The sequence below is a fragment of the Pelobates fuscus genome, chromosome 1, assembly GCF_036172605.1.
Source record: "Pelobates fuscus isolate aPelFus1 chromosome 1, aPelFus1.pri, whole genome shotgun sequence".
Lineage (NCBI taxonomy): Eukaryota > Metazoa > Chordata > Amphibia > Anura > Pelobatidae > Pelobates > Pelobates fuscus.
The window spans coordinates 436,378,872-436,392,150 of record NC_086317.1 but is presented as its reverse complement, the minus strand read 5'-3'; the positions used below and the strand labels follow the sequence as shown (position 1 = coordinate 436,392,150).

The 13,279-nt window shown below is 40.6% G+C and overlaps 1 protein-coding gene across 1 annotated transcript in view; it reads right to left on the bottom strand.

Annotated features, from left to right (window-relative positions):
- The window catches only part of FLT3 (fms related receptor tyrosine kinase 3), a 111,302-nt gene that overhangs the window by 42,978 nt on the left and 55,045 nt on the right, over positions 1-13,279 (bottom strand). Inside the window, exons 6-9 of the mRNA XM_063439292.1 lie at positions 5,230-5,390; positions 4,416-4,537; positions 3,021-3,171; positions 589-757 (exon numbers count right to left, since the gene is read on the bottom strand). Coding sequence (XP_063295362.1) covers positions 589-757; positions 3,021-3,171; positions 4,416-4,537; positions 5,230-5,390 — 603 coding nt within the window. The remainder of the gene's footprint in view (positions 1-588; positions 758-3,020; positions 3,172-4,415; positions 4,538-5,229; positions 5,391-13,279) is intronic.

Here is a 13,279-nt window from a genome sequence, read left to right as displayed (position 1 = left end):
TGAGCAAGAACGTTCTTCTCTTAATCAAGGGGTAGGCAGACTTCAACAAACCAGATGTTGTGAACTACATCTCCCTTGATGCTTTGCCAGCATTATGGCTTTAAAATCATTATGTGAAATGTTGTCCACAACATCTGGATTGCCAAAGGTTGCCTGTCCCTGTGTTAATGGCATCATATTCAGCTCCAGTGCAACACAGCATTCTAGAACACAGTAGGTGAAGAGCATAAAGCGAGATATTTCTCACAAAAGACTATCAACAGAAACCGTCACAGAGTCTATAGAGGCTCCAGACCTTCAGCAACTCTTACTCAGTAGCAGCAAAATCCCAACTGTGATACTATTTAAGCATGGATGTAGAGAATACAATACCATCTATGCTTTTTTTTTTATATGAAATGCAAACAACTGTAAAGTAATAGGAAAATAATTTTCTAACTTTTAATTCCATTAACCCAACCCCCACTATGGCTTAGCCCTATGTGTCCATATGTAAATATAGGTTGATCATTTTTGTTAATTCAGCTCGTTTGTAATATAAACATCCATTAGATGACAAGACTGATTAAAGATATTACTATGTTTTACCTTACGCCATTTCCAGTCGTGAGGTTACATGGAAAGACATGCAAGCCATGACTCCATGCGCAACGCACTGCAGGCCACGCTTCAAATGATGCAACCAAACAAAATTGTTCATTGTTTATGTTAACGTCATATTTTTCTTGTGATGTGTTCATATCAATAAATCCATTATCTGTGTGAAGCAAAACAATTAAACAATATTTACTACAAGAAAAAAAAAGCCAATTTTAAATTACATGACAACATTTTAGAAATACTCAGGTGTCAATTTGAGTTGTGTTAATTTTGAATACATGGAAAAAGCGTATCAGGGTAAGATTAAGACTTTACTAAGCCTTACAAGGCTTGATTAACCCAGGGGCTAACATGCTGAAGCTCCAGGCCCATACAATCGTACCCACATACTCAAATACATGCCTACAGTCATACCCACATACTCAAATACATGCCTACAGTCATACCCGCATTCTCACACACATACCAACAAGATGTCATTCCTACACCATACCAAATATACAGACATACCCACGTTCTTGCATACATACCTATAGTTATTCCTACATTCTCCCATACATACAAAAATATGGTCATGCCACACTCTTCAATACATACATATACATACACATACATGCATACATACAGATAGACAGACAAACCAACATTTTCTTACACGTACTTAGTGTACATATAGACAGCTAGTCTTATTCATATCTTTCTATAGATACATAATCACATGCTCCCATACAGAGCATGGTGGTGGTCCTATATATTTTCTCACAAACATACATACATACACATGCTAAATGACAGACAGTCCCCAAAATCTCATTCACAGAGACAGGAGGTCATATACACACAGTTACATAGATACAGACAAGAGAGCAAGTAGTGTAGTAATTCAGGAGGCAAAGAGGCGGTCCTCCCCAGGTGACAGGTGGTGGAGAGTGCTACTGGTTCTTGTTCTGGCAACATGCGGTGGTTGATTTTCATGTTTAGTAGCCACTAGGATTTCATGTTATGTAATACTTGTTTTGCACATAAGTTTTACCAGCACTGTTCAGTCTCAGTTTTGTTTGGATCTAGGGTGGATATTTTGTTACACTGCAGCTGTAGATACACCATGCATGGTTCTTTGATAAAGAGGACATTTATTCTCTTAGCCTCTGCTTCCCTGGTGTATCTGCTCTTTATGATTACTATTGCTGCGAGCTTTTGCTTGACTGTTTCCAGAGCCTGTGGCATGAGCATATCCTTGTATTTCCTCATAACAGGATCTATCCTTCATCTTTCCACCTCTGTGAAGTTAAACTAGCTTACTAACTTCTTCATGTGTTCACGTTATCTTGGTTTCCAAACTTAGTCTACATGGTGTGCATTATTCTTTCTCTTTCAGTCTGACCTTAGTCAGTCATGCTGTTAATGGACCACAAGTGTTGTGGCGTAAATGAGCTTGTGGTCTTTGTGATGGTGGTCTTTGGGATTGTAGATAGGGCCTCATTAAAAACAGCTAGCATACTAGCTAGCGAGAGAAGAAATGGAGAACAACTCTAGAAGCCATATAGCTGTATGCCAAGAGTGAGAAGAACATTGATTCACTGATCTACCTAACTAGATATACAGCAAGGACATTAGAATGTCGTTTGGATTAGTAAAGTGTGGACAAGCGATGTATGTATGCACCAAAAAAAAAAGACTGTAATACAAAAATGACTGTTATGCATAACCTGCATATCTCAAGTTGGACTTTGAGGGGTCTTCCCTGTTTACAGAAACTCAATAAATCATGTTTCCACAACTATCCCAGAATTCCCAACTTGACATGCAATTGAGTACCCTTCGCAATGGACATTGTTTTAAATACAGCTTTGAATTAATAAGCATGGGCTGCAATCCAAAAGGACCAGAAACCAGCCATGGACTGCAGTTTCGACCTTCTAGGTCTCATCAGCATGGTGCTGGTTCTGGTCTACAAGTCAAGCTTCTCTGAGAGCTAGATACCAAAAAGATTGTGGTGAGGCAATTAAAAATCTCTACAGTGCAATTAGAAAATTATAAAAATGAAGTTTGAAGTCTGAAACATGATACCTGTCTGTGCTCATTTCCATTACAAGCTGGGAACCCTGGGATAGTTGTGGAAACATGATTTCTGGAGTTTCTGTGCCCCAGGAGAACTTTTAAAAATCTAACTTGATATAAGCATAACAGTAATGTGCAATCTATCAATAATATCTAAGAGACTGACTGGTAGCTGGTGATTTGACCACCCCAACCTTAGAGAAAGAAGGCAAAATGGTAAATTTTAGACATAAATAGAATAGATGTGTCTACAGCTAAGTTTCACTTCAAATATTGCAGCTCTGACAGTCCATATTTCCTGAATGTCCAGAATGTCATTCAACGGTTAACACCATGTCAATATTATTATAAAATATTACCTAGGACTGTAACTATTGCAGAATTGCGGGAAAATGTTGAGACACACGTGTATGTTCCACTTTCCTCACTTCTCACCGACTGAGAAGACATGAATGATACTCTAACCGTAGAATTATGACCAATATGCATGTTTTCCTCAAAGCATTGTACCTATGAAGAATCCAAATGCAAACAGTTGAAAAAAGTACTCATTAAAGAGTGCAATCTGTAGATCATCTAGTGAAAAGAGTACATGTACATGCCGTGAAGTAAGATTTTTTTGTCATTGAAGGAGTACTCTAAGCACCATAACCACCGCATCCAGCTGTAGTCATTATGGTGCCAGGAGATTCCTGGTGCATCACATGGTAAGAAGTGAAACCATTTTAGAAAGGTGCCAGGCACCACTCCTTGCCTCCTCTCTCCAACCAGGGGAACCAAAACCTTCTGCATCACAGGGCTAGCTCATTGGTTGAGAGCATCAACATGCACTGGCTTAGCCTAGACACAGAGCTTCCAGCTCTCTAAGGACATTAGGGAAAGAGAAGGATGGTGTTCGGCAGACCCTGGGTAAGAAGTTAAACCATTCTAAAATGGTTTGGCTTCTTACATTGGAGGAGCATCAGGGCACTCCTGGCAACATAACCATGAGAGCGCACTGCCATAACTATGGTGCCAGAAACACCCTAGCACCCTTAAAGAGTAATTTGTCAAACCATTTTAGAATATTTTAACAATTTACCTAGGTGGCTGCATTATAAAGTCAAGGGCGTTGTTTGTGGTGTTCAATCTGAATATTGGGAACATTGGGGCATTGTTTAATTGTTAAAAAAGTGTTTACAATGACTTTTAAGAGTTGAAGTGTCATGGTTTCCTGAAAGTGTAAATGACTGCTCTTAAGAAAGATTGTTAATACCAAAACGTAAGTGTTTAGCGTAATATACAATGTATCGGAATGGTGGGTAGTAATAATCACTACGATATCATTAATGGCTAATTAGCTGCTGTTAATATGTTAATAAATAACAAATGGTAGATTGTAATTTACCCCTAAGGATGATCTTTGTGTTTGCTAGATCTTCTTCTAAGTTATTTTGAAGGCTTTTAGCAAGAGAGTGCAAGGTACATGTAATTGCTTAACATTTGATTTATAACAGTTTTGACTTTTTGCTCATATTCATATTTTTGAATCAGCTTTATTTATCATAGTCCATATAATTAAAAAAAACAGCCCTGAGATATAGAATATCATTAGTTTAAGCCATGGACTTTTTTCTTTACAGAAGTTAGGTTTTCAGCATATTGTAAGTTTATGTGTGATATATATAGATGAATATCTCATTCATATTTCTTCATCCCTTCAGCCTGACTAACATGATTACCAACGAATGAAAGAGTATTAAAATATTTCTTACTTCATTTTTAAATTCCCACATCACTTGAAACTTATACGTATCATAAACAGCTCGACATCGCATGACAATAGGCTCTCCAATTTTCAGTAATATTTCAGGCGCATGTTTGTTTGATCCAAGATCTTTAAAAAATAAAAAAAATAAAAAGAATATTGCAGATATGGAGCAGTTACAATCAAAATATAAGTCTTATAACAATTTAAAAAAACTCCTTCCAATTTTTCAAGTAACTCACATTATTCTAATCTTAAAAGGACACTCCACTGCTCAAATGCAAATAAAAATAAATAAATACATCACTGTTTAGTAAATACTAAATTAGTTTTCGTCTAGTTTCAGTCGAATCAATCTCAAGTAGATTTTAGTTGACACAACTAAAATCTAACGAGTTTAGTTAAAGCCTCTATCTATCTCTTTTGCCCCTTCCCCAGCCCCTTAACCCTGGGTTAGGAAAGCAATATAGGATCCAACAAAATCTTGTGTTTCTGCTAATTTGTGCAATACTATAGTGATGGCAATATTGTGGAAAAGGTGAACATTTTCCATAGTAAAATCATAGAAATATGACAATCAATCTATTAACGCCCATCGTAGAATCTCTTCTACAATACAGAGAACCGCATCACTTATCACTGTGCTACTGATAGAAATAAATGTAATGGTGGGTGTTAAATAGTGAAATAACAAAATATGTACAATTATAGTACAATACGTTTTAATCACTCTTTGCTCATTGGACATTTAGGCTGTCTGTTATTGATTAACACTTAATGGATAATTTATATGACAGATCTGATAAAATCATGTTTATTACCTATAGTGTAAACCTCAGTGCATTCCTCGCCGACACTGTTACTGGCACAACACCAGGTATGTTCGCCTAGAAGATAGCGAGCTTCAATACTGTTCGTGACCCTTTTTACTCCGTAACTGTCTGTGCTGCTGTTAGTAATTTTGCCATTGGTTTCTACACACCTGTAATACATCATCAGGATCATTTGTTCATTATTATAATAAACAGCATTTTCTTTTTTTCGATCAATCACAGTAAAGTGATTAAAAACAACCCTTTTATTCTATGTTTTCAATAAAAAAAGATATCAAAAATTTTTACTTAAGTTTAAATGTACTTTTACCAATTTTAAGAAAATCCAGGTATAGAAAAAAATCACTTTCATTAAACGTAACAGAAGATGATCTATGCGGGTATGGGTTTATTGTAAGATTCTTTTCCACCAGGAATTTATTTACATTTATACTGATTATGAAATTCATTGCTGATCCTGCTAGGTGCCAGATATGTATCCTGTCTTCTCCAACAAGGAAAGTCCGATATCTTATAGAGCAACGGACAGCCGATGCTGGACCACAGTCATTCACAGAGAGTGTTCAGCTGTTCTATAGAGAAATCCAGATTTTTTTTTTGCTGAATAAGATCGGATATAGGGAATGCAGTAACAAACATAGGTAAGTTGTCAAATTGCACTAAAACGGTTTGACATCTTACTGTGAGACAGCGCCAAGGTAATCCTGGTACCATAACCACTACAGCAGAAAATAAACATTTCACAGGAAGAACTTATTACATCATATATATATATATATCACTTGTAAATACCATCACAATTGTAGCAATTAGTGACAGAGAAATCACTAAAAGAACAATGAAAATGTACTCAATATGCATGGCAGCATTAACTTTAGGGTAACTCCTTCTTCGTCAAATGATAGGAGGGGATCGCACCCCAAATAGTGAACAGTATTTTAAATAGTGTTGTACAAAGAGAGTTTATAAAATGCTGTCATGGATAAATGGCAGAAACAATAAACTATATTAAGTATGACTATATATCCCTTATTCAGGGTTACCACTGCAGTATTTACCTAGAGGTAAGCAATAAAGATAGTGAGGGAGAATTATTGCAAAATTATAAATCACATTTATTAGATAGTTCTTATAGAGGTTCCTTGGTCAGTCTGGTGAGAAGAGAGAGTCATGGTCTACTACCAGTACGAGAGAATTGTAATGAATGGAATTTTGTTTTGCTATTTCCTCAGCATTCTCGGGTTAAAAGGAATGGGGGGAAAACCCATATCCTAGGATTAACTTCCATATTCTTTTCCAGACATCTCTCTTTATTGCTGTGGGATTTAACCCCCTGGAGAAGTAGCCCAGAACCTGGTTGTTCTGATATTATGCTATTAGATCAGCTTGGGGCATTTCTCATCTTCTGTCAGTCTGTAGAAGCACTCTCCTTGAAAGCAGCCACTTGTGATCGAGTTGTAGCTTCTGCTGTGTAACCTTGTTGTAGCGGACTGGACCCTGCACCAGAGTCTGCCCCAGTTTCCTGGAGGGGACTGCTTGCTCGCCTCCTGCCCAGTGATTATGGTCCCGGGAAGATGGGACCCTTTAAAGAACTGCATGTGGACATATTGTACTTTATTGTACTGTGCTGGCCTTTTAACAACAGTGAAGGGAAATACTGAAACATTTTGGACACTTCCTCTTCCCCTCCCCATTGTTCTCCAGCAGGGTGTTATCCCAGGGACACTGCCAGACTTTTGTGAAACTGGTTTGGGCCGGAAAGCCATGCTGGCTGTGGGTTTTAAAAATACTTTTGCTGACTTTTGAACCCCTGGTCTGATTCGTGCCATTTTTTAATATAGTTACATAGTTACATAGTTACATAGCTGAAAAGAGACTTGCGTCCATCAAGTTCAGCCTTCCTCACATATGCTTTTGCTGTTGATCCAAAAGATGGCAAAAAAAAAACAGTCTGAAGCGCTTCCAATTTTGCAACAAACTAGGAAAAAATTCCTTCTTGACCCCAAAATAGCAGTCAGATGTCTCCTTGGATCAAGCAGCTATTACCCCACTAATTAGAAATTGTATCCCTGTATGTTATGTTTTTGCAAGTATTTATCCAATTGCAATTTAAACATCTGTATAGACTCTGACAAAACCACCTCCTCCGGCAATGAATTCCTTATCCTTATTGCTCTTACTGTAAAAAAAACTTTTCTTTGCCTTAGATGAAATCTCCTTTCTTCAAGCCTAAATGTGTGACCTCGTGTCCTATGTATAGCCCTGTTTATGAATAGATTTCCAGATAATGGTTTGTACTGGCCCCGAATATATTTGTATAATGTTATCATATCCCCTCTAAGGCGCCGGTTTTCCAAACTGAAGAGATTTACATTTTTTAACCTTTCTTCATAACTAAAATGCTCCATTCCTTTTATCAATTTTGTAGCTCGTCTCTGCACTTTTTCTAGTGCCATGATATCCTTCTTTAGAACAGGTGCCCAAAATTGCACAGCATATTCAAGGTGTGGTCTTACCAGCGATTTATAAAGAGGCAAAATATTTTCATCTCGAGAATTTATGCCCCTATTTATAAATGACAAAACCTTACTTGGCTTAGCAACGGCAGATTGACATTGCATATTGCTACCTAATTTGTTGTCTATAACAATTCCCAAATCCTTCTCGTGTGTGGTTATCCCTAGTTCACTACCATTTAGGGTGTAAATTGCTTGTGCATTCTTAACCCCGAAGTGCATAACTTTGCATTTTTCTACGTTAAATTTAATCTGCCATTTTAGTGCCCAGTCTCCCAATCTATCCAAATCCCTCTGCAGCAAGGCAATATCCTGCTCACATTTTATTACTTTACAAAGTTTTGTGTCATCTGCAAACACTGGGGCATTTCTCATCTTCAATATGTTGTTCCCCTGAATGGATTGATTATGAAAATGTATGTTTTATGTTTGTGACATGTATATTTTAGAAGTTATAAATATTGTGTAAAAACTGAATTCCTCTGCCTGTTATAATGAGATTAACCATTGTGTTCAGTAATCATATCACAGGCAGAGGGGAGGATTTTGTGTGGGAGTGCCTGTGTGTATTGTACGGATTGATTGGTTGTTCTGTAAAACCCTGTGGGCTGTACTGTGTTTGGGTATTGGGAATTGTCAGGATCGGGACAGGGATCCAACACGCAGAGTACAAACAGTAGCCAGATACGTATACCGGACCTTAGAATGGCTGGACTAACGTAAGTAGTACAGTATAGAATGGTCAAAGACAAGCCGAGGTCGAGGGTAACAGAAGACAGGTAAGCGAGAGACAAGCCGAATCAAGGGTAACAGAGATAAGCAGAGTAAGGTAAACAAGCCGGGTCAAAACCAAAAGGGATAATAGAATACACAAGCACTGAGTGACTAGAACAAGCTAGAACCACGACAGGGCAATGAGCTAATGAAAGAAGCTCTGTTAAATACCCTGTTCAGAGCAGTAACCACGCCTCCAAGGCGTCTTGATTGGTCCTGCAGCAATTGACTGACAGGTCGTTCCGGGGGAGTGTCCTGATGACTACTTCCTGCCTAGATGCTGTAAAAGGCAGTCACTCCCTCGCGGCCGGCCTAGCATGACCGGATAGACCACGGGGAAGGGAGCCATCAGACCATCTGGATGGAGGAACAGCTAAGTCTCTACCTCTTTCGGAGGTAGAGACCACAGGTACCCTGACAGTACCCCCCCTCTCAGATACGCCCACCGGGCGGAATGAACCGGGACGAGATGGGAAGCGAGAGTGATACGCCCTGCGGAGACGGGGAGCATGAACATCCTCCTGAGGTACCCAACTCCTCTCCTCAGGACCATATCCCTTCCAATCAACCAGATATTGTACTCTCCCCCGGGAGATTCGAGAATCAATAATAGAGTTAACCTCATACTCCTCCTGACCCTCCACCTGAACGGAGCGAGGAGGGGCTATTGTGGAGGACAATCTGTTACATATGAGTGGTTTCAGCAATGAAACGTGAAACGAGTTCGGGATGCGTAAGGTATTAGGAAGAGCTAAACGATACGCAACTGGATTGATACGGGTCAGCACCCTGTAGGGTCCAATATAACGAGGAGCGAACTTCATGGATGGCACTTTTAAACGGATGTTCCTCGTGCTCAGCCATACCCTATCACCTGGAACAAAGACCGGAGCCGCCCTTCTACGTTTATCAGCGTGTTTCTTAACCAACATAGAGTTGTGCACAAGGATTTGTCGAGTTTGATCCCACAACTTCCTCAAATTGGCAACATGAACATCAACCGACGGCACCCCCTGGGAAGGAGAATCCGAAGGAAGAATAGACGGATGAAAACCATAATTCATGAAGAAGGGGCTTGAATGAGTAGAATCGCAAACGAGATTGTTGTGTGCAAACTCCGCCCAAGGAATCAAACCGACCCAATCATCCTGGTGTTCAGAAACAAAGCATCGTAAATATTGTTCAATTTTCTGGTTGGTACGTTCCGCAGCTCCGTTAGACTGAGGATGATAGGCAGAAGAAAAGTTTAATTTAATACCAAGTTGAGAGCAGAAGGACCTCCAAAAGCGGGAAACAAATTGGGAGCCTCTGTCCGATACAATTTGAGAGGGTATCCCATGTAGGCGAAAAATCTCCTTAGCGAATATCTCTGCCAATTCGGGAGAAGACGGGAGTTTAGGCAGGGGAATGAAGTGTGCCATCTTAGTAAACCTGTCAACCACGGTGAGGATAACAGTCTGTCTTTTAGAGATAGGTAGATCGACAATAAAGTCCATGGCCAAACAGGACCATGGTTTTTCTGGAACCTCCAAGGGGTGCAGGAATCCACATGGAAGCGTATGGGGTTGTTTGGTTTTAGTACAAACTTCACATGCAGCGATGAACTCCTCAATATCCCTCCGTAAAGCAGGCCACCAGAAGTCCTTAGAGATCAACGCGTAAGTTTTGCGAATACCAGGATGTCCCGCCATCTTGCTATTATGTAAACACTGTAAAAGTTCCAGTTGAAGAGCAGGAGGAACGAAATGACGGCCCGCAGGAGTCTGTTTAGGTGCTAGATGTTGCAACTTAATGATCTCGGCCAGTAATGGAGAATGAATCCTGAGATTCGTATTAGCAATGATATTGCATTTCGGAACTATAGAAGAAAGAACTGGTTCAGGTACAGTAGAAGGTTCATATTGGCGAGATAATGCATCGGCTTTAGAGTTTTTAGAACCAGGTCTGTATGTCATTACATAATTGAAGTGAGTCAGGAATAAGGACCAACGAGCTTGTCTAGAGGATAAGCGCTTAGCCTCCCCAATATAGGACAAGTTCTTGTGGTCCGTCAAAATCGTAATAGGGTGTAGGGTCCCCTCCAACAAATGTCTCCACTCCTTTAAGGCTTTAATGACTGCTAACAGCTCCCTCTCCCCGATGTCATATCTGCTCTCAGGCCCAGAAAATTTCTTAGAGAAGAAACCACAAGGGTGTAACGGTTTATCCACCCCTAACCTTTGAGACAGAACAGCCCCAACTGCTGTCTCAGAGGCATCGACCTCAAGCAAGAAAGGCAGAGTCGTATCAGGATGGACTAGAATGGGAGCCGAGGCAAAAAGTTCCTTGAGAGTCTTGAAAGCACCAAGAGCTTCCTTAGACCAGAACTTAGTATCAGCCCCTTGTTTGGTCATATTGGTAATAGGCGCAATGATAGAGGAGTATCCTTTAATGAAGCGCCTATAGTAGTTGGAAAAACCAATAAACCTTTGGATAGCTTTGAGTCCTTTGGGCAAGGGCCAGTCTAAAATAGATTGGAGTTTTACAGGATCCATTTTAAAACCCTCCCCAGAAATCACGTATCCAAGAAAGTCTACCTGAGACTGATCAAAACTGCACTTCTCCAATTTGCAATATAGACCATGTTGCAGCAGCTTGTGTAATACCTTTCTGACCTGTCTATGGTGAGTCTCAATCGCCTTAGAGTGTATTAGTATGTCGTCCAGGTAAACAATAACACAATCATGCTGAAACTCCCTAAGTACCTCATTAATCAAATCTTGAAATACTGCAGGCGCATTGCATAGTCCAAATGGCATAACAGTGTATTCGTAATGGCCATACCGGGTATTGAATGCCGTCATCCACTCGTGACCTTGCTGGATTCTCACCAAATTGTAAGCCCCTCTGAGATCTAACTTGGTGAAGATTTTGGAGCCCTTAAGACGATCAAATAACTCGGTAATCAGTGGGATAGGATAGGCATTTCTGACAGTTATTTTATTCAAGCCTCGGTAATCGATACATGGTCTCAGCGTGCCATCCTTCTTCTTAATGAAAAAGAACCCAGCCCCGGCCGGAGAAGAAGACCTCCTCATGAATCCCTTTTCTAAATTCTCCCGAATATACTCCTCTAGAACCGAGTTTTCCTGAACAGACAAAGGATATACATGGCCCCTCGGAGGCATAGTGCCGGGTAGAAGCTTAATCTTACAGTCAAATGACCTGTGTGGAGGCAAAGAATCGGCATTCTTCTTGTCAAACACTGCCCTTAAGTCTAGGTAAAGGTCTGGTATTTGTCTTTCTGTGGACTGAGTAGGATTCTCCGGTATGTTAATATTAGCTAATGGAGAAACCTTGCACAAACACCGATCCTGGCAGCCCTGTCCCCACGAGAGTATCTCTCCTAACTCCCAATCGATAATAGGGTTATGTTTTTTCAACCATGGGTACCCCAGAACTATGGGAACGGAAGGAGACGAAATGAGCATAAGAGATAAATTCTCCACGTGTAGGATACCAACATTTAAATCAATGGGTATGGCCTCACGAAAGATAACAGGGTCTAGTAGTGGTCTACCATCTATGGCCTCAACGGCCAAAGGTGTCTCCGTTAGCTGGGATGGGAAATTGTTCTTACTAGCAAAGGCTTGGTCGATAAAATTCTCAGCAGCACCGGAATCTATCAATGCCATAGCCCTTACTACTTCCTTCCCCCAAGTTAAGGAAACTGGTAGCAGAAGCCTGTGATCTTTATAATTAGGAGTAGAGGACAAAATAGAAACACCCAAGGCCTGTCCTCTAGAGAGACTTAGGTGCGAGCGTTTCCCGGGCGGTTAGAACAGTTCGAGAGTAAATGACCCTTGGCCCCACAGTACATACACAAACCCTCTCTTCTCCTGTGCTGTCTTTCCTCCTCAGAGAGGCGGGTATACCCTATCTGCATAGGTTCAGTAAGCAAAGATATCGTGGAGTCAGGACTTGGAAAAGCGGGAGCTAACCTAAAAGAAGGTCTCTGGTTCCTCTCTCGAGTGTTCTGTCTCTCTCTTAGACGTTCATCTATACGAGAGATGAACGAAATTAAATCCTCTAAATTCTCAGGGAGTTCTCTGGTAGCAACCTCATCAAGGATTACATCAGATAGGCCATTCAAAAATACATCCATATACGCCTGCTCATTCCACTTGATTTCTGCCGCCAGAGACCTGAACTCTAGTGCATAATCCACCAGTGTTCGGTTCTCCTGTCTCAGGCGCAACAGTAATCTGGCTGCATTAACCTTTCTACCTGGAGGGTCAAATGTTCTTCTAAAAGCAGCTACAAATGCGTTATAGTTATAAACTAATGGGTTATCGTTCTCCCATAGTGGGTTGGCCCATCTCAGAGCTTTCTCAATGAGTAGGGTGATAATAAATCCTACTTTTGCTCTATCTGTAGGATAAGAGCGAGGTTGCAATTCAAAGTGGATACTAATTTGGTTTAAAAAACCACGACACTTCTCAGGAGCCCCACCATAGCGTACTGGGGGGGTAATGTGAGAAGAAGCACCCACTGTGGCTACCTCTAGACCTGAACCGACAGGAGAAACAGGGGTATTACGTATCTCCTCTGGTGGGTTATTGGCACAAGCTAATAGAGCCTGTAGCGCAAGCGCCATCTGATCCATTCTGTGATCCATGGCTTCAAACCTAGGATCAGGAGCAGCCAGCTGACTGTTTGTACTTGCAGGATCCATTGGCCCTGTCGTAATGTCAGGATCGGGACAGGGA